At 45.6% G+C, this 25,578-nt stretch overlaps 1 protein-coding gene across 1 annotated transcript in view; it reads right to left on the minus strand.

The window, feature by feature from the left end:
* Positions 1-25,578, minus strand: part of COL9A3 (collagen type IX alpha 3 chain) — a 75,820-nt gene that overhangs the window by 9,486 nt on the left and 40,756 nt on the right. Inside the window, exons 14-26 of the mRNA XM_079979266.1 lie at positions 21,474-21,527; positions 20,450-20,503; positions 18,572-18,625; positions 15,379-15,432; positions 13,772-13,825; positions 11,925-11,978; positions 10,181-10,234; positions 9,914-9,958; positions 9,585-9,638; positions 8,555-8,608; positions 5,721-5,774; positions 4,151-4,222; positions 1,338-1,373 (exon numbers count right to left, since the gene is read on the minus strand). Coding sequence (XP_079835392.1) covers positions 1,338-1,373; positions 4,151-4,222; positions 5,721-5,774; positions 8,555-8,608; positions 9,585-9,638; positions 9,914-9,958; positions 10,181-10,234; positions 11,925-11,978; positions 13,772-13,825; positions 15,379-15,432; positions 18,572-18,625; positions 20,450-20,503; positions 21,474-21,527 — 693 coding nt within the window. The remainder of the gene's footprint in view (positions 1-1,337; positions 1,374-4,150; positions 4,223-5,720; positions 5,775-8,554; positions 8,609-9,584; positions 9,639-9,913; positions 9,959-10,180; positions 10,235-11,924; positions 11,979-13,771; positions 13,826-15,378; positions 15,433-18,571; positions 18,626-20,449; positions 20,504-21,473; positions 21,528-25,578) is intronic.

The raw sequence follows: 25,578 nt of genomic DNA on the forward strand, positions 1-25,578 counted from the left end.
AAGCAAAGATCACCAGTGTTTAAGAAACGATTCTTCAGCATCAACTTCGTTGGACTGGTCATGTTGTGCGGATGCCTGATTATTGTCTTTCAAAGCAACTACTCTATTCCAGGCATAAAAATGGTCAGCAAAAGAGGTTCAAAATCACAAATTAAAAAAGGAATGGAAATGTTTCGAAGATTATATGTTAAAGTATTGTTCTAAGAAAGATATGCCAATATGCCTAGAATAAAAATGTAAAGTACAGTGGTGCCTCGCAAGACGAAATTAATCCGTTCCGTGAGGCTCTTCGTATAGCGGTTTTTTCGTCTTGCGAAGCAAGCCCATTGACAGCTTAGCGGATTAGCGCTATTAGCGGTTTAGCGGCTTTTAGCGGATCAGCTGATAAGTGGCTTAGGGCTTAGGAAAAGGGGGGGGGGGAGGGAAAAAACCCCACAGGAACTCGCAAGACATTTTCGTCTTGCGAAGCAAGCCCATAGGGAAATTCGTTTTGCGAAGCGCCTCCAAAATGGAAGACCCTTTCGTCTAGCGGGTTTTCCGTCTTGTGAGGCATTCGTCTTGCGGGGCACCACTATATATGCATGAACTGGAAAAGAAAAGAGATATAAGATGTCCAAATAACGATAAATTTGGTGAATGCAAGGATAAATGTGGAGATAGAGATTTAAAGAAGTCGAATTGTGGAGGAGGGAAGCTGTGGGTGTGTGAGGGGGAGTACTATACAATAAGTATGTTTGTTTTCAATGATTTTGAACTGGTTCCCCCCCCCCCCAATTTCATTTTTCCTTTTCTGTTGGTGTTCTGTTTTTGCTGTATTATTTAAATAAATAAAAAAAGAGGTTCAAAGACTCTCTCAAGGCAAATATAAAAAAATGTAGCATAAACTCTGACAACTGGAAAACACTGGCCTGTGAGCGTTCCAATTGGAGAACAGCCTTTACCAAAGGTGTCATGGGCTTTGAAGACACTCAAACTCAGGACGCAAGGGAGAAACGTGCTAAGAGGAAGGCACGCTTGGCAAATCCACACCGTGATCAACTCCCGTCCAGAAACCAATCTCCCCACTGTGGAAGGACGTGTGGATCCAGAATTGGCCTCCGCAGTCACTTACAGACTCACTGTTAAAACCATGTTTATGGAAGACAATCTTACTCGGCTACGAGTGACCCATCATCAAAGAAGAAGAAGAGCCACCTCTTACCTTCTGACAGTGGGAATCATTTTTAAATATTTGAACCAGACCCTAAGTTTGAGTGGGGATGGGATGGGATGGAAGGGGAGGAGAAGGGACAAAGAAGATACAGATACGGGCACAGATGATTGACATTATTGCTTACCTGGTTACCTTTTGGTCCAGAAACTCCACCAGGGCCCTGAGAACAAGAAGAAAGTTGGCACAACAATGAAGCAATTTTATGAATAAAGACATAAGAAGCTAACCAGGTGCCCCAATGGGACGCCTGCACAGGTTGCTTCATAGGTTATAGAAAGAGATCAGGCTTGCACCTAACCTGTACCATGCACAATGGCAGCAGGTCTTTTTCATTTTATTTTCCTACCCCTTGTGCACGCTTGCAGAAGCATAGTCAGGAGGAAGGGCAAAACGTGGCACCTTCCAGCAGGGAACATGTGCCATGTGCTCAAATGGATTTTTAAAAACCCCAAGTGATTAATCAGTTTTAAATGCCTTAACTGGGTGACAGCATCAGTTTCCCTTAGGGCTGTCCATGCCCCTCCCCGATCCAGGCCCTGACTAATAATAATAATAATAATAATAATAATAATAATAATAATAATTCATTTATGGCCAGTCAGTCAGTTTTATTGCACATAGCCAAAGGCTGCTGCAATGTACACAGAATCATTCAACAATTAAAATAAAATATACTGGATTGATACAAAAAACTTAAAACATTTATATTACCAAGACATTACCTACTTTCAACAGAGCTATAAAAGTACCTTAATATACAAGTTAAGACATTAAACAATAAAATTTATAAGCTAAAATTATCACATGGCCACTAATATATTAAAAAATAATATTAATTAATACAATGTGCAATTATATTCAGAGTTTGGTGGTAAAGCTAGAATATAGCTTGATGTAGATAGGGTCAAATAAATTCATCTCCTTTACACTTGGTGGCTACCTTGGCTATATAATTTGCTCTAATTTTCCTAGCGGCAGTTGCAAACAGTGCTACACGCCAGGTCACATACTTATTTGTGTTTGCGAGGAGATATAAAATTAATTTATTTATATGCCACCCATCTGACTGGGTTGCCCCAGTCACTCTGGGCAGCTTGCAACAAATTGAAAACAATAAACACACTAAAACATCAAATATTGAAAACTACACAGAGGGCTGCCTTCAGATGTCTTCTAAAAGTCAGATAGTTGACATCTGGTGGGAGGGCGTTCCACAGGGCGGGTGCCACTACTGAGAAGACCCTCTGCCTGCTTCCCTGTAACTTCACTTCTTGTAGGGAGGGAACTGCCAGAAGGCCCTCGGAGCTGGACTTCAGTGTCCGGGCTGAACGATGGGGGTGGAGATGCTCCTTCAGGTATACAGGGCCAAACTGAATCAATTGGGACGGGAGAGCAGCCCTAATACTTACAGTGGTGCCCCGCAAGACGAATGCCTCGCAAGACGGAAAACTCGCTAGACGAAAGAGTTTTCCGTTTTGGAGGTGCTTCGCAAAACGATTTTCCTATGGGCTTGCTTCGCAAGACGAAAATGTCTTGCGAGTTCCTGCGGGTTTCCCCCCCCCCTTTTTCTAAGCCGCTAAGCCGCTTATCCGCTAAGCCGCTAAGCCGCTAAAAGCCGCTAAAAGCCGCTAAACCGCTAATAGCGCTAATCTGCTAAGCTGTCAATGGGCTTGCTTCACAAGACGAAAAAACCACTAGACGAAGAGACTCGCGGAACAGATTCTTTTCGTCTTGCGAGGCCCCACTGTAATTAGGATTTTAAAGCCCCTTTAAACGTGCATATGGGAGGTGCCTTCTGGACCGCACTGTAGAGAGCAGGAATTGAGTCTTCTGCTCACTAGCTGTCAGGTGCTTCACTTGCTATCAAGAAAGAGCTTCACCTGCAGCAAGGAGGTGGGTTTTGCTGCACATCACTCTGCAGGCAGAACGTCCGCAGAGGAGAAACCCCACACAATGCAGGCAGGTGTTGCAATTATTAGAATATTCTGTTCTACCTTAAGAGGAACAGGTATGACTGTTGTGTGTCACATGCCTGTTTACATTCCAGCACAGCTTGCTGGGAACTTCCGTTTTGTGTTCAGCTTTTGCTTATGCTGCTTGCTCTTAGACACGAAGGGAGAAGACATGTTTTTCCTTTGTCCTGATGTATGCTGAATAAACTGCCTGTAAATATGCTCTCACAGCCGTCTCCTACCACTTCTGTTGCGCAGTCTTATTTACTCTGCTGAGTGTTGTGTGCTCTAGTTTCTGAAGGCTTCTGAAGCTGTGGGTCGCAGTTTCATGCTGATCCAAGGACTGGAGATAGCCTGGCTTACCGGCCGGTGGGCTGGGGCCAGCTGGGAGCTTGCAAATTGCCCCTGTTTCCTTGGATGCATCCCAACAGCAATGTCATCATTTGAAAGAAGCATTCCCTGCCCTTTCTTATGGGATGCTTCATTTGGAACTTTGGAACTCCCTGCCTCTTGAGACCAAGCCTTCCCTGCACGTATACCTGGGAATAAGTATCATTGAATCTAATAGGACTTAGGTCTATGCACATGTTGATATGTTAATATGGCAACCCTACATAGCAAAAATAGTGCTGTTATTTTGTGTGAAGTTAAGTAGGCTGCTGTTCTCAACTTTCCCACTTTCTTTATAATAATAATAATTTATTATTTGTACCCCGCCCATCTGGCTAGGTTTCTCCAGCCACTGTGGGCGGCTTCCAACAAATATTAAAAAATACATTAAAATGTCACACATTAAAAACTTCCCTGAACAGCTGCCTTCAGATGTCTTCTAAATGTCAGGTAGTTGTTTATCTCTTTGACATCTGATGGGGGGGCGTTCCACAGGGCGGGCGCCACCACCAAGAAGGCTCTCTGCCTGGTTCCCTGTAGCTTTGCTTCTCGCAGTGAGGGAATGATGGGGGTGGAGACGCTCCTTCTTTCTTACCCTTTCACCAGACTCGCCACGGATTCCGGTGGGACCAGGAAGGCCCGGCTCCCCACTGGACCCTTTACGACCCTAAAAAAATAATAATAAGCAACAAAGGCATTTTACCACAAAGCAACAGAAGCAGGTCACCGGGTGGAGTTGCTATGCTGGTTTCCCAGCAAGTGGTTTTTACTCAGAGGGTGAGGGACGAGGATGTCAGCGTGGTGCAAATGCACTGACGGAGCCAAGCCAGTGATGGATTATTAAGGGTGCTGGGAACTACAGATCTGTAAGGGGGCAAACTACAGTTCCCAGAATTCTCTGGGGGAAGCCACGTGCTTTAAAAGTATGAGGTGGGATTTAACATAGATGTTCCACAAGTGGAAAGAGGTCCACTCATGCAATGGGGCTTTCCTTTCCTCCCTCTCCCACATGCCTCCTAAATCTGCTTTGGAGGATTTTGGGGAACCCAAAGCAGGTTTGGGGGCCATGGAGGGAATGGGGAGGAGTCTCATTGTGCAAGTGGACCTCATTCCACTCTTGAATTCCCCACATTGAATTCCACCCACGGTGCATATGCACCCTATGTCTGTGGGGGCCCTTAATGGGTCACAGCACTGACAGCTGCCCCATCTTACTGACCCCTAACCCCAGCCACACTTGGAAGGGAGCCAAGATTAAAAGGCATTTGTCAGGGGTGAGGAGGAGGAAAGGAAATGTTCTGTTGTGTTGCAAGTGGCCTTGAGTGAAGCCAGCTCCAACCAACTCCTACTCAGAGTAGACCCACTGAAAGCAATGAACCTAAATTAGTCATACTTATTAATGTGGAATGGTTTCTTTAATTTTTAGGTTTCATTATTGTTCCACAGTATGTCTTTAAGGGCCAGAGCAAATAACTTGACCTAGTTTTACAGCTGTGAAGCAGTATAGCAGGTGCTGTTAAGTTACGTTAATTAAGCTGTTGCGTATAGTATATAAGGGATGCGGGTGGTGCTGTGGGTTAAACCACAGAGCCTAGGACTTGCCGATCAGAAGGTTGGCGGTTCGAATCCCTGCGACAGGGTGAGCTCCCGTTGCTCGGTCCCTACTCCTGCCAACCTAGCAGTTCGAAAACATGTCAAAGTGCAAGTAGATAAATAGGTACCGCTCTGGCGGGAAGGTAAACAGTTTTTCCGTTTGCTGCTCTGGTTCACCAGAAGTGGCTTAGTCATGCTGGCCACATGACCCAGAAGCTGTACGCCGGCTTCTAGCTCTCTCAGTACCCTGGTGGATGGGTCATGCTTATTGATATATTGTAAAAGGAGTTTTTGTTTTTGTTATTAAAACCTAGCAAAAGTTACTTTTGCGTTCCTTGTAATGTGTGGTGTCCCCAGTACGCCTTCTGCAGCGCAACTAATCTGCAAATAGCCAACAATTACTCTGCATAATAAGTCTACTCTGAGCAGGACTAGCATAGAATATCCCCTCTATTCAACTGTTCTCATAAGATAGCTTCCCCAATTGTGCCCCACTTATCTCTTGAAGTCCATGATGCAGAGAAGGTTCCTCAGCTGTGTGCTAAGTTGTCGCTGTTGCTTAATGGACTCACCTGAAACCCTCTTACACCTGGTGCTCCCATGGGGCCTTGCAAACCAATTGGTCCCTGAAAAGGAAAGAAATGGTATTTGCATAGCTGTCAACTGTCCCTTATTTGGCGGGAAACTCCCTTATCCCAGTGCCGTGTCCCGCTGCTGTCCCTTATTGATGATGTCCCTTAAATTTCCCGGGTTTCATGCTTGCCCGGCTCGAGAGGGAAGCAGCAGCTCGGGGTCCTCCACTGCGAGAGAGAGCACGCGCATGAGCTGCCGCGTCTCCGTCTCTCCTTTTCCCCCCTCAGGCGCGCGTCGTGAGGAGACAGGTGGCGGTGGGCGGGTAGGCAGCCCCTCTCTTGTGAGACTTCCGCCGCACTTCCAGGGGAAGCCGGAGGCGGCAGCGGTGGCTAAGGAGGCGGCCTGAGGGAGGAGGAAGAGGCGGGGATGGGGAGGGACACAGAAGGGTGGCGCTTCAGTGGCTGCCACGGTGCCACAACCACCTCATGCCGGGCTTGCAGGCGGTGTGGGTGAGAGTCTCTCTCCCTCCCTCCCTCTCTTTCGGACGGGGAAGGGCCGATGGAACTCCTCGCACCAGGACGACGGCAGCCCCGATGTGCTGCTTAGCATACCCTCCAATTAGTGCAGCATCTTAATGTAGTGATTTCCCCCTCTGCATCCCTTTCATAACTCTTTCATAACTGCAAAAGCAGCATGGCTCCATCAGTGCCAGATTTATGTATAAGCTAAGCAAAATCCCTTATTTTGGCTGCTGATCCCTTATTTTCGAGGCTGCTGGTCCCTTATTTTTAAATCTGTAAGTTGACAGCTATGGGTATTTGTGGCAGCATGACCACTTTGCGAAGCTCGGGGCGAGCAGAAATCTCCAAAGAGGGCTCTCCCACTCAGCTTGAAGATAAAATACCCTAGGAAGGTAGAAAATGACAGGCCTTGAAGTTGCTCTGGGCAGAAGGAGCAGGCCCAGTCATCACTTGGTCATGGTCTTCCCTACAACAGTGTTCTGCCTTGGGAATCCTCCAGACAACCTGTTTATCGAACAATCATTCTGATTTGCTCACGCAGAGCTTACATGGAGGTTAGATTATTATGGAGCATTTATGTCGTGAACAGCCCTAAGATCTGCAGATCAAGGGCAGTTTACAAATTTATTTATGGCGACAACGGATAAAGAGTACACCCAAAGGGTTTTTTAAATAGACTAAAGCTTTGGAAGAAGAAAATCAATGAAATTTGTACCAACCATGATTAGAACTTTGCGCATGTAAGATGAAAGGAAAGGAAAGTTTTTAATATGGATTATTTCTATGGTTTGGCAAAGTGAAGAGTAATTTGGTTTTCTATGGGAAATATAGTCAATAAAAGGAGGGGCAGGGATTGAAATATGCACAGCCAATGGAAAATGATGATCTTAAGTATATAATGGCAAGTAGATAAAAATATGTTTTATAATGCAGCGAGAGAGGGAGAAGAAGGACACAAGTGTAAGAAAAGGTGGGAGGTCAACTTTTAAATATGTGTTAAATTTAAATTAATTTTATGTAAATTCGTTAATTTTTTTGAAAAGCAATAAAAAATATTGAATTTAATTTTTTAAAAAGAAATATTCTGATTTGTTTCTGGAGTGTTTACATGATGACAAAGCCATCATCCTGAATTTATCCTGACTTACTTGCGTGATGGTTACAAACTTTCCTATCAGCCATTCACTCATATCACACTTTTCAGTGTATTTCCTATCCACAAAAAGTTTGCCATCTTTCTTTTTTTAAAAAAGTGGATTTGTTGCACCAGGGCGAAAGAGCCCTTCAATCCATTGTGCAAACCTAAACCGATGTGTTTGAATTCCCTGATGCAGAATGCTGACAGGCCGGAGGCAACTTTGGAAGAATTTGAGGAGCAACATGGAAAAACAATACATGGAATCTGAGCATCCTTTCCATCCTGGAAATCTGAGCGCATTTGAGACTTTCACTATTTTCAGATGGGATTCCATCACATACCAGCAATGCAGGTTGTGTAACTGTAGTCATCTGGGAGCTTTTGCACAAGAAACTCGCTTCCCCCAAAGATCAGAATTCTTGCAATAAGGAAAGTGATGAAAAAAATGCCTTGTGGATGACAATGTGGCAGCATCTACAAGTTGGAATAAATGCTCATTAAAGAGCCAACATTGTTCAATTTGCCTTGCAAGCAAATCAAGGAGAGTCCTCAATAAAGAGGTTGTCTGCAAGAGCCCTTAGGATAGAACGTGCTTCTCATGCAACCATCACCACATACAGTTTTCCTGTTATTTTCTCGCAGTTCTTCAGTTACCCTTTTATTCCTTCGCTTTATAATTATGAATAAGGAGTCTGGTTTTCCAGCTTATTTCCTCCCCCTTGGAAATGCCTTATTCTGCTGCTTGATGACTGGCCCAAGGCACTCGCAAGAAATCAGCTAAGATGCCCTGTGTGTGCGTTTTTGATCAAATAAAAGAGAAGAAAGAGATTTAAAACACACAAACATACTGCCTGCTGCGAGTCAATTGCTAAAGCTCATTAGATGCAAAATGAAAACAAATATTTACCATGAGCTGAAGACTCCAAATTAAAGTGGCTTCTTAATGCCGTGATATTTTAAGAGGAAGGCAATTGACAGGCAGATGTTGAAAAATTCACCATCCATTATCCTTTCTACTCTTAATTTTGGTAAGCACTGGGTAGGAATCGCAGTCACAGAGAGCACAGGACAGGTGTATTCTGGGACGAAAGGAGATGGACTCCACCTCGATGGAAGTTTAGCATGTGACTAAGATGAGCAATAATGCTTTTAAACGGGATTACTGGATACTTACAGAAGATCCCCTTGGACCAGGGTCACCTCTCTCCCCAGGGATCCCACGATCTCCCTGAGAAAAATAACAGAAGATGATATGTGGTGCATTTGCAAACAATCCAGTCCCACTATTCAAAGCCATTGTTCTGCATCATGGTGGGCGGGACCCACATGGAGATCTATCTGCTGGTGGATCTCAGGGAGGTTTGCAATAGATCTACAAGGGTTCTGAGCTCAAATCGTTGCAAAATTTTGCAGTGTGGCGTGTGTCCTGCTCAGGGTTCCAAGGAAACCGGAATTCTCGATTCCACTCCTAATTCTCCTGTCCACACACCCCAGAATGTCCCTCAGAAACTGTTAGGATTTTTATCTCACCAGCTGCTCAGAGAGCAGTTCAATGGTTATTTACATCATGTGAGTGTCTGAGAGACAGGAAGTCTCAGCACAGTCTCAGTACTGTGAAAAGTTACTTTCGCTTCTGTGTGAAGTGTGCTCTTCTGTACTGCTGCTCAGAGAGAGCAGACACGCTCATGGAGTTCTCTGTATATAGACAATGAATAAAGTAGTTAATAGCTACTGATTGTCTCTTTCTTCTGCAATGGGACGCCAGAAGACGAGTGTGCTCCTCTCAGGAGGGAGGGGTCGCTTATTACCTCTCTCTCTACCTCTCTCTGGAATGAGGAAGATTTACAGCCAGTCTTAGGAAGGTGGCGTTTTTCCAACAGAAACCATGAGTCAACCTTTCATTGAACACAACCATTGCTGAGTTTGCTGGTTCCTTGCTTTTGGTCTTTCCCCTAGAGATTTGTTGCAGTCAGCAACCCTCAGGAGAACTGATAACTCTCTCTCTCTCTCTCTCTCTCTCTCTCTCTCTCTCTCTCTCTGTCCCATGTGTGGGCAGAGCCATTTTGGACTGGCACCTGCAATCTGTACGTCAGAGGCAGAGGGAATGAAGATGGCTCTGAGCTCATCATCAACAGTGATGCAGAGCAACCTGGAAGGATGAGTGTTATCGACAAGCGTGGAGCATTCATGGATGAGATACGTACAGGTATACCTGGCTCTCCTGAAGGACCGGTTCCTCCCATCTCTCCCGGAACGCCCTACCGGAGGACAGAGAATGAAAAGTGACCAGGGCGTTCCATTAAGTCTGCGTTTCCATTTGCAAAAGTTCACCACCCGGTCAGATGGGGGACAGACCCCCAGGCTAGCTGTCAAATACAGGTGAGCAAAGCTGAGGAGATGCTGTGGTGGTCTTGCCGACAGGTGGCGACCCAGGACAACCTTTGGTGGCAAAGAGTATCCATCACAGAGTAAACACCCCGGCTTAAAGTAACTCACATACTTCCAAGGACGTTAAATAAAAGGCCTTACTTACTGGTTGACCCTTTTCTCCTTTAGTTCCAGGTCTTCCAGGTAGTCCCTGAAGGGGAGAGAGTCACCAATGTCAGAAAACGTGGAAGCAACAGAGAATTAAATTCACCACTGAGTGTTCTAGAAAACAGGAAATGGTCGCAGCCCTACCCAAGCTGTTGATATGGTTGGACGTACACATACAACACCTCAAACTCCTTGGATGAATGTAATAAATATATAAATTATTCCCGCTCCCACCCCCTGATGTTTTCTGTGGAAGAATACTCACAGGAAGTCCATTCGGACCCTTTTCTCCAGGAACACCAAAGCGAGCTGCATCACCCTGTAAAATGCAAAATAATGTGGGTGTGCAGGTTGTTCAGCCTACTGGAGCATTAACGTCACCAGAGAAATTTAAAAGAAGGTCCAGCAATTCAGCCCATTGTACACTTCTGTAGAATATTGCCCTTTCTTTTTCCTTTGGGGTTCAGGGTTCATTTCAAGCCAAGAGAATCAATGCATTTATTTAATGACAGTAAACTAGCACCACGCAGTAGAACCACTGAATACAATCTTTGAAAATAAGTGGGTTTTTAAAGGCTGGTGGCAGCTGTGCTATGTCAACATGAATTAGAGATGGGAGAATCTATTAATTTCTGTTTTTCTCAGTTTTTCATTTTCCCTTTTCTAAGCTTCAAAAATATCCCCTCCCTCCCTCCCTCCCTCCCTCCCTTCCTTCCTTCCTTCCTTCCGACTTTAAATAATTTCCCCCCACAATATAGTAAAATAGTGACTACAACAAATACGAATCAAGTAAGTAAAATACTGAGTTTTTCATTTATCCAACTTGATGTGCAGTTCTCCCTATTTCGTATCAGCTTGCTTTTTTTAAAAAAAGAGTCCTCACGAAAATTCATCAACATGTTTCTCCCAATATACACATCTTTAAATGGAATTCCCCCTCAATAGACACATTTTGGCAAAGCAATTGTATAATGCATTTTTGTACATGTTACTGTTAGGCAAAGATCATAAGATGACCCGGATGGTGGCCAGATTCTGTGTACAGATCTGTAGGTGCAAACCATCCCCCAACCCAAACTCGGTTCCATGGGTGACTCTGGGTCACTTCTCTGCGGCAGCTTATCTTAAAGTTTAAGTGTCTATATGCTTATCGCATTTATAAATTTTAAATTTATTGTTGTACATTGTTTTAAATGTTAGTTTCCCTTCTGCGATTGTACCCCCAAGTGTGTTTTATAAGCTGGTCTCCAACCGTAATAAATTATCTATCTATCTATCTATCTATCTATCTATCTATCTATCTGCATGTTACTGAATCTTATTTCTACACCAGCAGCAAGGCAATGTCCTGGCTGCACTAGGGAGCAGCAGTCTACTTCAAGGAGTGTGTGATGGCTCCATGTGGCACACAGAGCTCTGATCTCCAGGGCAGTGGGGTGGAAAGCAGCCAGGAAGCATAGGAGGAATGACCAGGGTTTTCCCCACAGATGTCTGACTGGCCACCATAAGAAAAGGAGGCTGGACTCAGTAGCCTTTGGGCCTGATCCGGCAAAGCAGTTCTTTATGCCTCGGATGCTGCTTTTCAACAGATTTTCTTTATGTCCTTTTTCTTGGGGGGGACGGGGGACGGACAGACGTAGTTTTATTCATTTCCACCTTTGAACTGTTTAACATGGTTGCACGGAGATATACCTTTGTTTGCATTTGACCATATGATGTGCAAGCATTATGCAAAAAATAAGAAGAAAACAACAACAAACGCTCAGATAAGCATTTCTGAATAAACTGACAATGTTGCGTCAAAGTGTATACCAAAATCATTGCAATTGTTACAGATACGAAATTACGCATGGCAGTGTGTATTGCTTAGATTGGCAACCGTAAATCAAAGGTATTTTGCATCAATAACAATTTGAACTTACAGGAATTTGCAGGAAGAGGGTAAGGGAAAACGTTAAACTATGTGCTTTGTGCATACTTTGACAGGGTTCGTAAAAAGGACTACAAACCTTCTCTCCATCGAGTCCATGAGTTCCATCTCTTCCATCTTTTCCGGGCATGCCCTGAAATAGTGGAGGACACCATGTTTAAGTGGGGGGCGGCGGCATGGAATTAAATAAACATCACAAATGCCCCTGTCCACCCAAGACCCTTAATTGTTTAGTTCTGCCTTTAAGTGCAGCGCTCTACCCTCTCAGCACAAATTACCAGTGTTATAAGAAAAAACTGCTCCTTTTCCCCTTATGGGGTACCCAAGAACCCGTATAGCGTCCTTAAGTAGGTTCTCTATCGGTAGGAGAAAATAACAGAGGCCAACCAGAGAATGTTGAGAAGCAAAGCAGCTAGTAAGCTTGATCTTTATTAAACTGTTGCAACAGGATTCCCCATTCCCCCCACACAGGGAGGGAGGAGAGGAACCCAGAACATTGGTGTGCAAGCTCTTATATAGACTTTTGAAACTGCCTACCCTGTAGCTCAAGACCATCCCTCCCAAAACACCATACATACATCACAGAAAGAGGTGCTCCCCAGCAGAAATTTGAGCGTGTTGTTTCTCTCCTGTCTGCCAAGATACCTGATAATGCCTTATCTGATTGCCTTTTCTGGGTAGCCTAGCCATTCCTTGGAGATGGTAAATACTTAGTTCCTGAATCTCTTACGCATATTGATACTGTGCTCAGCTTAACAGATACTTGCCAGACTGTATTTACAGGGAGGTGTAAGCCCCTACAGTTCAAAGACAATTGGAAAGCTTTCCCCATTTCCTTTCTCCTTGCAGAGAAATATTTGAGGTCAATTTGGGAGAGTCAAAACGGCTTCAGGATTGCTCTCCTGTACTGTTTCAGACACTATACTTATGCATGTGTGTTTGCCTTGTACATTTATGAACATTATATGAGAGACATGACCTTGGGATGCGGGTGGCACTGTGGGTTAAACCACAGAGCCTAGGACTTGCTGATCAGAAGGTCGGCGGTTCGAATCCCCATATGGGGTGAGCTACTGTTGCTCAGTCCCCGCTCCTGCCAACTTAGCAGTTTGAAAGCACATCAAAGTGCAAGTAGATAAATAGGTACCGCTCCAGCGGGAAGGTAAACAGCGTTTCCGTGCGCTGCTCTGGTTCGCCAGAAGCGGCTTAGTCATGCTGGTCACATGACCCGGAAGCTGTACGCCGGCTCCCTCGGCCAATAAAGCGAGATGAGCACCGCAACCCCAGAGTCAGTTACGACTAGACTTAATGGTCAGGAGTCCCTTTACCTTTACTTATATAAGACCTTAGCATTATTATAACACCAGCATGTCAGGCTCCATCTGCACTATGTGTTTAAAGCTGTATCATTCCTTTTTCAACAGGCATCCCCCAAAGAACTCTGGAAACTGAAGGGTGTTGAGAGTTATTTGGAGACCCCCCCCCTCATTTACCCTCACAGAGCTATAGTTCTCAGAGTGGTTTAAGGGCCTGTCTCAACTCTGGGAATTGTAGTTCAGTGAAGGGAACAGAGGGTCACCTAACAACTCTCAGCACCCTTAAGAAACTAAAGTTCCTGGGATTATTGGGGTGGGGTGGGGGAGGCATGACTGTTTAAAGCGGTATGACACTGATTTAAATGCACAGTGTAGATGGGGAGTCAAGAGATACGGAGAACGCCAGTCACCATACTGAGAGACACATGTAGCGTCTCCTGTAACTCAGACTGAGGTTTAGATGATTAAGTGGCATGCAAATCCCGTTCAATAAAAGTAATATCTTGAGCTTCAGGGTCACCATATTTCTACCAAACAGGGCACGCACGTTCCCTTGCTACGAACTTAGCATCAAAAATAGCTTCATGTTAACGACGACAGGAAGACATACAGGTTCTCCTAAGGGTCCAGCAGTTCCTGGAGTTCCTTTGGTTCCTGGTCTGCCCTAGGAGCAGAGAGCAAAAAACTATTAACAAGCATTACTTGTGGCCAACGAAGTATCATCAAAACATATGAACCTAACCAGGCCCTGAGATCATCTTCTGAAGCCCTTCTTCATGTGCCTCCTCCTCGAGAGGTCCAGAGAGTGGCAACACAAGAACGGGGCCTTCTCTACAGTGGCTCCCCATCTGTGGAATGCTCTCTCCAGGGAAGTTCGCATAGCGCCTTCACTGTACACCTTTAGGCCCCAGGCAAAAACGTTCCTCTTTAACCAGGCCTTTGGTTAATCCGATTTACATCCTATGCCCTTTTAAAAGGTGGCTCTATTTTGCGGAGGGATGTTAATAATAATAATAATAATAAATTTTATTTATATCCCGCCCTCCCCAGCCGAAGCCGGGCTCAGGGCGGCTAACAATAATCAAATAATCAAACAATCAAATAATGACACATTCTAAAAATATTTCATTATAAAAATTAATTAAAATCAAATTAATGGCAACCGATTAAGCAAAATTCTGTGCAGGTTGCCAGAGGAGGGAGTCAGGCTGCGCCCTGACCAAAGGCCTGGTGGAACAACTCTGTCTTGCAGGCCCTGCAGAAAGATGTCAGGTCCCGCAGGGCCCTAGTCTCTTGTGACAGAGCGTTCCACCAGATTGGAGCCGCAGCCGAGAAGGCCCTGGCTCTAGTTGAGGCCAGCCTAACCTCTCTGAGGCCTGGGACCTTGAGGATGTTATTATTTGCAGACCGTAGGTTTCTCTGTGGGGCATACCAGGAGAGGCGGTCCCGTAGGTACGAGGGTCCTAGGCCGTATAGGGCTTTAAAGGTTAAAACCAGCACCTTAAACCTGATCCTGTACTCCACCGGGAGCCAGTGCAGCTGGTATAGCACCGGGTGAATGTGATCTCGCAGCGAAGACCCCGTAAGGAGTCTCGCCGCGGCATTCTGCACCCGCTGGAGTTTCTGGGTCAGTCTCAAGGGCAGCCCCACGTAGAGCGAGTTACAATAATCCAGTCTGGAGGTGACCGTCGCGTGGATCACAGTGGCTAGGTCAGGGCGAGAGAGATAAGGGGCCAACTGCTTAGCTTGGCGGAGATGGAAAAATATTGTTCTTATTTTGATTTTATATATTGTGATCTTTTCCGTGAACTGCCCTGAGACCTCCGGGTATAGGGCGGTATATAAATTCAATAATCGAAATAAATAAATAAATAAATAAAACAAAGAGAGGGGTAACTGCTGAAAGGAATCTTCCTCCAGAAGTCTTCCTTACCGCACTAGCAAAACTTAGAGAATGCAGTGGAGCCTTAAAGGCTGCATCATTCTCCGTCAGACACAACAGCCATTTCTCTTAGTAATGGTTCCTTTGACGTTTTCACATTTCTTGTCGTCCTAGTTCTCTCTGCACTCCAGCACCTTTCAAATATAGGCAGTGGAACAAACTCTTAATGGCACAAAAACGTAACGTTAAGTAAAATAACACGTACATAGAAATAATATAGATAACGATGATGGTAATATTAGTAAGTATAGTAAAAAAAATAGAAATGTACTTACAGTATCGCCTTTGGGTCCCCGGAACCCCTGAGGACCCCGATCGCCACGAGGCCCCTGAAATGAAAAAGCAGAAAAAGTGTTTTTTCATTCTATTTCACAATGGCCTGGGACATTTTCACACATTAAAAAGAATAATAATATAATAATAATTTATTATTTATACCCCGCCCATCTGGCTGGACTTCCCCAGCCACTCTGGCCGGCTTCCAACCCAATATTAAAATACAGTAATACATCAAACATAAAAAACAGGGCTGCCTTCAGATGTCTTCTAAAAGTTTGGTAGTTGTTGTTCTCTTTGACATCTGGTGGGAGGGCATTCCACAGGGCGGGTGCCACTACCGAGAAGGCCCTCTGCCTGGTTCCCTGTAACTTGGCTTCTCGCAGCGAGGGAACCGCCAGAAGGCCCTCAGAGCTGGACCTCAGTGTCCGGGTAGAACGATGGGGGTGGAGATGCTCCTTCAGATATACTGGACCGAGGCCATTTAGGGCTTTAAAGGTCAGCACCAACACTTTGAATTGTGCTCGGAAACATACTGGGAGCCAATGTTGGTCTTTCAAGACCGTTGTTATGTGGTCTTGGTGGCCGCTCCCAGTCACCAGTCTAGCTGCCGCATTCTGGATTAGTTGTAGTTTTTGGGTCACCTTCAAAAGTAGCCCTACGTAGAGTGCATTGCAGTGGTCCAAGCGGGAGATAACTAGAGCATGCACTACTATTAAGTTGTGTGAAAGCCAACTGATATGCTCTGGGAACATGAAGTCTGGGGAGAAAGACGTATCAGCAAGCAAATATGTGTCTATTCAGGGAGAGACAGGATTATCTATGTGTGATGGGACAATGAGCTACTTGTGCGTAAAAGGGTTAGTCCCTCGGAGTTTGCTTAACGTAGCAAAGCTCTGCCTTGAGCGGAGCCCTTGGACATGGCTCCGTCAGTCACTGGTAGAATCCGACAGTGGGCGCTTGCGGAAACGTTTCCAGCATAAAAGCTGCTTGACGGAAACGCGTCTCCTAGATTCCCTGCGTGACAGCTTCTGGCGAGGGGTGGGGGTCGCTAAAGGGGGCCTTGATACCTCCTCACTGTTCTCACTGGAAGTGTCCCAGAGCCTCCCCTCCGACTTCCTGTCCCTTGAAGCTCCTGCTCCCCCCCTACTGGTTCCCTCTTCTGCTGCTGAGTCTCTTCTATCCTCCTGGAGCCCTTCCACCACCTGTTCTTCCGATGGCAGTTTCCTGACACTATGCTCCCTGGTCTTTCAAGATTTTGCATCCTTTTGTTTTATTGCTACTTGTCCAGTCTCGAATTGGTGACAAGCCCCTGTGACCCCCCACTTATGTAAAAGTATCTTAAAAGAATTTATCATAGAAAATGTCTTTTTCAGGATCCCGTTTTGAATCTTGTGCTAGTTTAAAACATATATACTCACATTTTTAAATTTTTTTTTATTTATTTTATGTGCCAAATGCAATTTATCTGCAGCATTCTTTGGCTACATGCATTTTTAAAAGGAATATTATGGAGTGGACCCCGATTTTCATGCTTAAGAGTAGACCCACTGAAATTTAAGTCCCATTGATGCTCTACTATTCCAACCATGGAAAGATTTGGCTCCAGTTCCCATATGCGCTATTAAATCATTTCCCAAAAAAGTCATATTTTCATTCATTCCTGTTCTACTAGCGGATGTGGTTTTCAAAAGTTTTCTTCCCTGTTCCTTTCATTTAGCAAAAATAAAGAACCTCTAAATTTAAATTTATTCAAGTTGTATGATGAAGTTGAATTTATCTTTCTGTCTGAATAGTGTATGGTTTAGGTTCACTACCCATTCTTGCTCAAAGTCGAAGGTCATGACCAGGTGACCATATATTGGCTTAATAATATGCAGAAAAATCAAGATCTCTCCAATTAAACATAGTTTCACATTTCAGCCAAACCAGGAAACTATGGTTACCAGCTTTGGAAGAAGCCAGGTTCCCTAAACCACATTTTGAAGTATTTTTAGGATCTGAAGCTGGAAACCACATTTTCTGAGTTTGCAAGAACCTGGAAATGATGGCTAATTGGAGACTTCAGCACTGTAGTCGGAGAAGAGCAAAGGGGCTTATGTGCGCGGGCAGAAATCATGTTCATATCTTGATTTATTAAGCCAAAATAGGGGTGTCCCAAATAGAGCAGCAATATTTGTTGCTTGCTCTGCTGAGTTTTTCTTTTGATTCCCCTTTTCTTGAAGTTTTCCCTTTTCTGGATGTTTGCTTGCTAGAATTGCAAAGTTCTCAACGCTGCCTAGAGAGGGCACTGTCCTGTAAAAAAACAACCACCAAACACTCAAATCTACTCCGTATTTCAGAAAGTTGCTTGTCTGTCCTCTGCGCACGTTTTAAGATATTGTAACCAAACTCTGCACGATGGTTCCTGAGATCAAGGAGCAGATTTTCATCTACGTTTGTGAAATATACTCAAAGTCGAGAGTAGCTTCCATGCTCTTTATTCAGCTCATAGTGATGAGAAGGAATGGAAGTTCCCCCAGAAGGTCTGCTTTATATACATTATTTACACAATGGGCCCCACATGATTGGCTAATTCTGGGATTCCTGTAGGCCAATCAGGTTGCGGATTCACTTCCACCTGGAGCTGGATCAGGTGCCTCCTGTGAACCAATCAGACTGCTGCATTCTGGATCCTATTGTTCTAGGACAAATCAGACTGCTGCATTCTGAATCCTATTGTTCTAGGACCAATCAGACTGCTGCATTCTGAATCCTATTGTTCTAGGACCAATCAGACTGCTGCATTCTGGATCCTATTGTTCTAGGACCAATCAGACTGCTGCATTCTGAATCCTATTGTTCTAGGACCAATCAGACTGCTGCATTCTGAATCCTATTGTTCTAGGACCAATCAGACTGCTGCATTCTGAATCCTATTGTTCTAGGACCAATCAGACTGCTGCATTTTGGATCCTATTCAACTCAGTACATAACAGTTTGGATGCAATGGGACACCATCTTGAATCATGGTGGTGGGCTGAATTTTTCAAAACTGCACTTATTTTAATCACTGGTTTCCAAGCTGCACAAGTTTCTTTGTTTAGAATTCCTGAGCAACCCTAGGTGCACAGCTGATAGTAAAAAAATGAAGAGAAATACATCTGGAAATGCCCACTGGAGAAACCTAGCAATATAAAAAGAGGCACATACCGCTTTTCCTGGGGGCCCCGGAAGACCCGGAGGTCCTCTGAAACCAATTGTTCCCTGAAAACAAGAAATGAACTTGGTCAGACCTTTGCCTAGAAGAGAGACTTATCCTTAATAAGCAAATTGCTGTGAAAAAGGACAAGAAAGCACACAGAACTTTTCATGCATTCTCTGACCTTCCAACACCCAGCCACAAACAAAAAGAGGTGTTATTGCCAGTTTGCATTTCTTAGTGCAGAAAGTATTGATCTGATGTGTACAGATCTTTCCTATTCTAATTGATTCAAGAGGGTTCTGGAAGCTTCTCTGTGTGAAAGAAACAAGCAGAAAGTTTGTGATTTTTTGGGTTATTCCTTCAAAGAAGCTGAGTACAGATGGTTTAAAGTGGTTCTGTTATCTCTTCTGCAAGGTAGAGATAATAGTAGAGGCCAGAAGGAGCCTGGGTTTCACTCACTTTCTCTTTCCGTCTCTCTTTTGTTCTAGTGTGGTGTTCTGTACATAGTATGTTTAGTGTTAAGGTTTTGTCTTATAAGTTAAGTTCTAAGGTTATTATTAAGGGACGTGGGTGGTGCTGTGGTCTAAACAACAGAGCCTAGGGCTTGCCGATCAGAAGGTCGGCAGTTCGAATCCCTGCGACGGGGTGAGCTCCCGTTGCTTGGTCCCTGCTCCTGCCAACCTAGCAGTTCAAAAGCACATCAAAGTGCAAGTAGATAAATAGGTACCACTCTGGCGGGAAGGTAAACGGCGTTTCCATGCTCTGCTCTGGTTCACCAGAAGTGGCTTAGTCATGCTGGCCACATGACCCGGAAGCTGTACACCGGCTCCCTTGGCCAATAAAGCGAGATGAGTGCCACAACCTGAGTCGGCCACGACTGGACCTAATGGTCAGGGGTACCTTTAAGTTTATCAAGTCTGCAGCAACTGGATTTCTTATGGACAGTGCCAATCCTGAATGTATTAGATTTGTGACCATGATGCTCATTTGCCTTCAGTAGCAGTAAAGCTCTGCTGGATGGAATATTAATTGCCTCAGGTCTATTTTTGGGGAACCCTGCAACCTGTTTAGGTTTTTACTCTGCTAACTATACATTAGAATCTACTCTGGATCAATACTGAGTAGACTTTCAATGACAGTTATCCCCGATCAAGGATGAACCAATTCCAGGCAAAGGGAACCCTTGAGGTGGGCATGGCGAGAGGCACAGCCTGGTGAGGGAACCAAGAGCCAAACAGACCATCCTGGGGGACTGCCTTTGCCTCATGATCTTGAGGTTCGCCACCCCTCCTGCAAGGTAATCCAGTATTCTGCGAAGACTGAGAGGAAACTGCTTGCCAAAGGTGGCCTAGTTGCATCTGAGGCCAAAGAAAGATCTGAAGTAGGGGAACCTTTCTCATTGTCAATTTCCACTCTCTTTTTTTGCTTTTTTAAAAATTAACATTCTTATGTCACATATGTATACATTATCATATTACAGAGCATATTATAATATATTTTCCAACCTGTATACAAAGTTTATATACCAAATTTATGTAGCTAAAGAAAGAAAAAAGACAAAGAAAAAACAAAGACATAAAGCCATTTCAAAATAATATTTGTACCAACACTACAGACTTCCTGTCAATCTCATTGTATATTCTTTTTTTACAAATGAATGTACTCTTATTATTGTATATTTCTTTACATTTTATCTAAGACATTCCTATTTCAATATGTACCCTTAATCTTGTTTCTCATCTCAATTTCTCTCCAACGTCAATCAATGTCAAACAACATCAATTTCCACTCTTACTCACACGTTACACAGAAGCGCTGGATTCGAGAACAGCCTTCTTTGGTGCAAGGGTCTGAGAAGAGGAAAGAGGAAAGGAAGCTGAACTTACCCTGTCTCCAACAGGCCCCATGGGGCCAATCACACCTCTTAACCCTCGTGGTCCCTAGGAACGAAAAGTATCTGTTGATTTATTTAGAAAACTCAGGATTAAATGAAGTTCTGGAAGTGGCATGCAGGCCAAGGCATTGTTTGGTGGGAAAAGACAGAGATCAGAGTCTGGGGCTCTTTTTTTTTGTGAGTTGGGCAGTACTATGGGCAGAACTATGCCCAGAGCATTTGGAGTAAAGAAGATGGTGGAGTGAAAGGAGGGACTACCCAGAGGACTGTGTCTTAAAAACAACTAATGGAAAACAACATGGAATAAAAATTTTGCCTCTTGCAGGATAACAGATATATGGACTTTGCTAAATAAGATATATGGACTTTGTTAAATAACACATCAGTGGCTGATGGAGAAGATAAGGACGGTTAAGATCGGAACTATGAAAGTGGAAAACAGCAAGGAAGAAAAGCAGAAAACAAATGAAGGGCATCTCTCGATATCCAGAACGTGGGAAGCCCCCTTTTGAATTTATTTTTTAAAATTTGGAATGTTTAATTGGCTGTATTTTGGTTAAACCACAGAGCCTAGGACTTGCCGATCAGAAGGTCAGTGGTTCGAATCCCCGCGATGGGGTGAGCTCCCATTGCTTGGTCCCTGTTCCTGCCAACCCAGCAGTTCGAAAGCACGTCAAAGTGCAAGTAGATAAATAGGTACCGCTCTAGCGGGAAGGTAAACGGCGTTTCCATGTGCTGCTCTGGTTCGCCAGAAGCGGCTTAGTCATGCTGGCCACATGACCTGGAAGCTGTCTGCGGACAAACGCTGGCTCCCTCGGCCTATAGAGCGAGATGAGCGCCGCAACCCCAGAGTCGGTCACGACTGGACCTAATGGTCAGGGGTCCCTTTACCTTTTACTATTTTTGGTTTAATGATTCGGTATGATTGGAATTGATTTGTCATTAATTGGAAGGTTTTAAATTGAAAACGAATAAAAAATATTTTAAAAATAAATAAAAACGGTGGCCTATTTTACCTGCAAGCCAACAGTTCCTGGAGGGCCTGCAGGACCTGGGGGTCCTGGTGAACCCTGGAAGAAGAGAACAAGAAATGATTGACGCAAGGTGTGTTGACAAGGCCTACAACCCTCCCCCCCGGCTTCCAGCAACAGGTATTTGCAAGCATCGCTCCCTTCGACTGTGGAGGCGGAGGACTGCCATCACGGCCATCACTGAAAGCTCTCCTCCATGAAATAGTCTAATCCATTAACCTTAACATGGTGGAATCATGTGTCCCAAATAGCATTGCTGTATACATATTGGCTATGGGACGCAGGTGGCGCTGTGGGTTAAAGCCTCAGCGCCTAGGACTTGCCGATCGAAAGGTCGGCGGTTCGAATCCCTGCGGCGGGGTGCGCTCCCGCTGCTCGGTCCCAGCGCCTGCCAACCTAGCAGTTCGAAAGCACCTCCGGGTGCAAGTAGATAAATAGGGACCGCTTACCAGCGGGAAGGTAAACGGCGTTTCCGTGTGCTGCGCTGGCTCGCCAGAGCAGCGATATCACGCTGGCCACGTGACCCGGAAGTGTCTCCGGACAGCGCTGGCCTCTGGCCTCTTAAGTGAGATGGGCGCACAACCCCAGAGTCTGTCAAGACTGGCCCGTACGGGCAGGGGTACCTTTACCTTTTATACATATTGGCTACCAATTCAAGCCTCCATCTAACCCAGGGGTCAGCAAACTGTTTCAGCAGGGGGCCGGTCCACTGTCCCTCAGACCTTGTGGGGGCCCGGACTATATTTTGAAAAGGGGAAAAAAATGAACAAATTCCTATGCCCCACAAATAACCCAGAGATGCATTTTAAATAAAAGGACACATTCTACTCATGTAAAAACACGCTGATTCTTGGACCATCTGCGGGCCGGATTGAGAAGGCGATTGGGCTGGATCCGGCCCCTGGGCCTTAGTTTGCCTACCCATGATTTAACCCTTGCCAACATCTGGATTGCTGTAGAAATTATCTTGCAACCCAAACAGTGGCCTCATAACTGGATAGGAGTATATTTTAGGAACAAAACCAGTCATCCAATGACCTGTAATATACTCACTCCCCAGAAAGTTTACTAGAGACGGACAGATCTTTCCATTTAAGTTTCTTTCGGTTTTTCCTTTTCCATTCTCCACATTTCCAAATCACTTTGCATTTTTTTTTAAATTATTATTATTACTATTATTAAAAGTCCTCATGAAAATTCATCAGCATTTCAGTTTTCAGGTTTGTGCGCAATTTTGCCTAATAGACACGTTTCTGGAACATGTAATACACTTTCACGTGCTGCTTGCATTGATATAGGCATTTACACGCACGCTTTACAGAAATGCAAAATTCGCCTGCATCATTTGGCCACATTGATTGGCTGGAGAACCACACTGTAAAATTTGGCCAAGTGCAAATGTCAAAAGGTGGCGATGTTTCGGCGCACATATTACTGTTTCACGAAAGTGCAAATTAAGTAGTTTAACCTTCAAATGCAAACTGGATTTAATTTCTCTCATAATAATAATAATAATAATAATAATTTATTATTTGTACCCCGCCCATCTGGCTGGGTTTCCCCAGCCACTCTGGGCGGCTTCCAACAGAAATGAAAAATACACTAAAATATCACATATTAAAAACTTCCCTGAACAGGGCTGCCTTCAGATGTTTTCTGAATGTCAGGTAGTTGTCCATCGCCTTGACATCCGATGGGAGGGCATTCCACAGGGCGGGCGCCACCACCGAGAAGGCCCTCTGCCTGGTTCCCTGTAGCTTTGCTTCTCGCAGGGAGGGAACCGCCAGAAGGCCCTCGGAGCTGGACCTCAGTGTCCGGGCAGACCGATGGGGGAGGAGACGCTCCTTCAGATATACTGGACCGAGGCCATTTAGGGCTTTAAAGGTCAGCACCAACACTTTGAATTGTGCTCGGAAACGTACTGGGAGCCAATGTAGGTCTTTCAAGACCGGTGTTATATGGTCTCGGCGGCCGCTCCCAGTCACCAGTCTAGCTGCCGCATTCTGGATTAGTTGTAGTTTCCGGGTCACCTTCAAAGGTAGCCCCACGTAGAGCGCATTGCAGTAGTCCAAGCGGGAGATAACCAGAGCATGTACCACTCTGGCGAGGCAGTCTGCAGGCAGATAGGGTCTCAGCCTACGTACCAGATGGAGCTGGTAAACAGCTGCCCTGGATACAGATTTGACCTGTGCCTCCATGGACAGCTGTGAGTCCAAAATGACTCCCAGGCTGCGCACCTGGTCCTTCAGGGGCACAGTTACCCCATTCAAGACCAGGGAATCCTCCACACCTGCCCGCCTCCTGTCCCCCAAAAACAGTACTTCTGTCTTGTCAGGATTCAACCTCAATCTGTTAGCCGCCATCCATCCTCCAACCGCCTCCAGGCACTCACACAGGACCTTCACCGCCTTCACTGGTTCTGATTTAAAAGAGAGGTAGAGCTGGGTATCATCTGCATACTGATGAACACCCAGCCCAAACCTCCTGATGATCCCTCCCAGCGGCTGCATGTAGATGTTGAAAAGCATGGGGGAGAGGACAGAACCCTGAGGCACCCCACAAGTGAGAGCCCAGGGGTCTGAACACTCATCCCCCACCACCACTTTCTGAACACGGCCCAGGAGGAAGGAGCGGAACCACTGTATGACAGTGCCCCCAGCTCCCAGCCCCTCAAGACGGTCCAGAAGGATGTCATGGTCGATGGTATCAAACGCCGCTGAGAGATCCAGCAGAACTAGGAAACAGCTCTCACCTTTGTCCCTAGCCCGCCGGAGGTCATCAACCAGTGCGACCAAGGCAGTTTCAGTCCCATGATGAGGCCTGAATCCCGACTGGAAGGGATCCAAATGGTCCGCTTCTTCCAGGCGTGCCTGGAGTTGTTCAGCAACCACTCGCTCAATCACCTTGCCCAAGAATGGAAGGTTTGAGACTGGGCGATAATTGGCCATCGTGGCCGCATCTAGAGATGGTTTTTTAAGAAGCGGTTTAATAACCGCCTCTTTCAGCGGGTCTGGGAAGGCTCCCTCACGGAGGGAAGCATTCACCACCCCACGAAGCCCATCGCCCAGTCCTTCCCGGCTAGCTTTTATAAGCCAGGATGGGCAAGGATCCAGGAGACAGGTGGTTGACTTCACTCGTCCGAGCAGCCTGTCCACATCCTCGGAGGTAACAGCTTGGAATTGATCCCACACAACTTGACCAGACAGGACTCTAGCACTCTCCCGCCCCGGCCCTGCTCCCACGGTGGAGTCTACTTCTTCCCGAATCTGAGCGATTTTATCTGCAAAAAAATTTGCAAAATCATTGCAGGAGAACATGTGGCCCGTACTGGGCCCCGATGTTACAGGTGGTTCCGCTAAATTGTGAACCACCTGAAAGAGTCTCCTGCTGCTGTTTTCTGCAGATGCAATAGAGGCGGTGAAGAAAGTCTTCTTCGCCGTCGCTATCGCCACTTGGTAGGCTCGACGTTGAGCTCTAACCTGTGTCCGGTCAGATTCAGAATGGGTTATCCGCCACCGGCGCTCTAGCCGTCTCAACGATTGTTTCATTGCCCTCAGATCCGTGGAAAACCACGGGGCTCTCCGGGCTCCATGCAATCGGAGAGGGCGCTTCGGAGCCAAACAGTCAATAGCCCTGGTTAATTCCGCATTCCAGCGGGCCACCAGGGAATCGGCTGAAAGGCCATCAACATGGGATAAAGCATCCCCTACCACTCTCTGGAAACCATTTGGATCCATTAAGTGGCGGGGGCGGACCATCCGAATCGGTCCCACCTCCCTGCAGAGGGGATGGGTCGCAGAGAAGTCCAGTTGCACCAGGAAGTGATCTGACCATGGCACTTCTTTCGTTTCACTTTTACTTAGTGTCAGATCACCAACATCCGTAGAGGTAAACACCAGGTCCAAGGCATGTCCGCGGCTATGGGTTGGGCCAGACTTATTCAGGGACAGCCCCATGGAGGCCATGCTTTCCACGAAGTCCCGAGCGGCCCCTTGTAGGGTCGTGTCGGCATGGATGTTAAAATCCCCTAGGACGACCAAGCTAGGTGTCTCCAGGAGAACATCCGCCACGACCTGAAGCAGCTCGGGCA

The sequence above is a fragment of the Podarcis cretensis genome (assembly GCF_951804945.1).
Source record: "Podarcis cretensis genome assembly, chromosome: 6".
Lineage (NCBI taxonomy): Eukaryota > Metazoa > Chordata > Lepidosauria > Squamata > Lacertidae > Podarcis > Podarcis cretensis.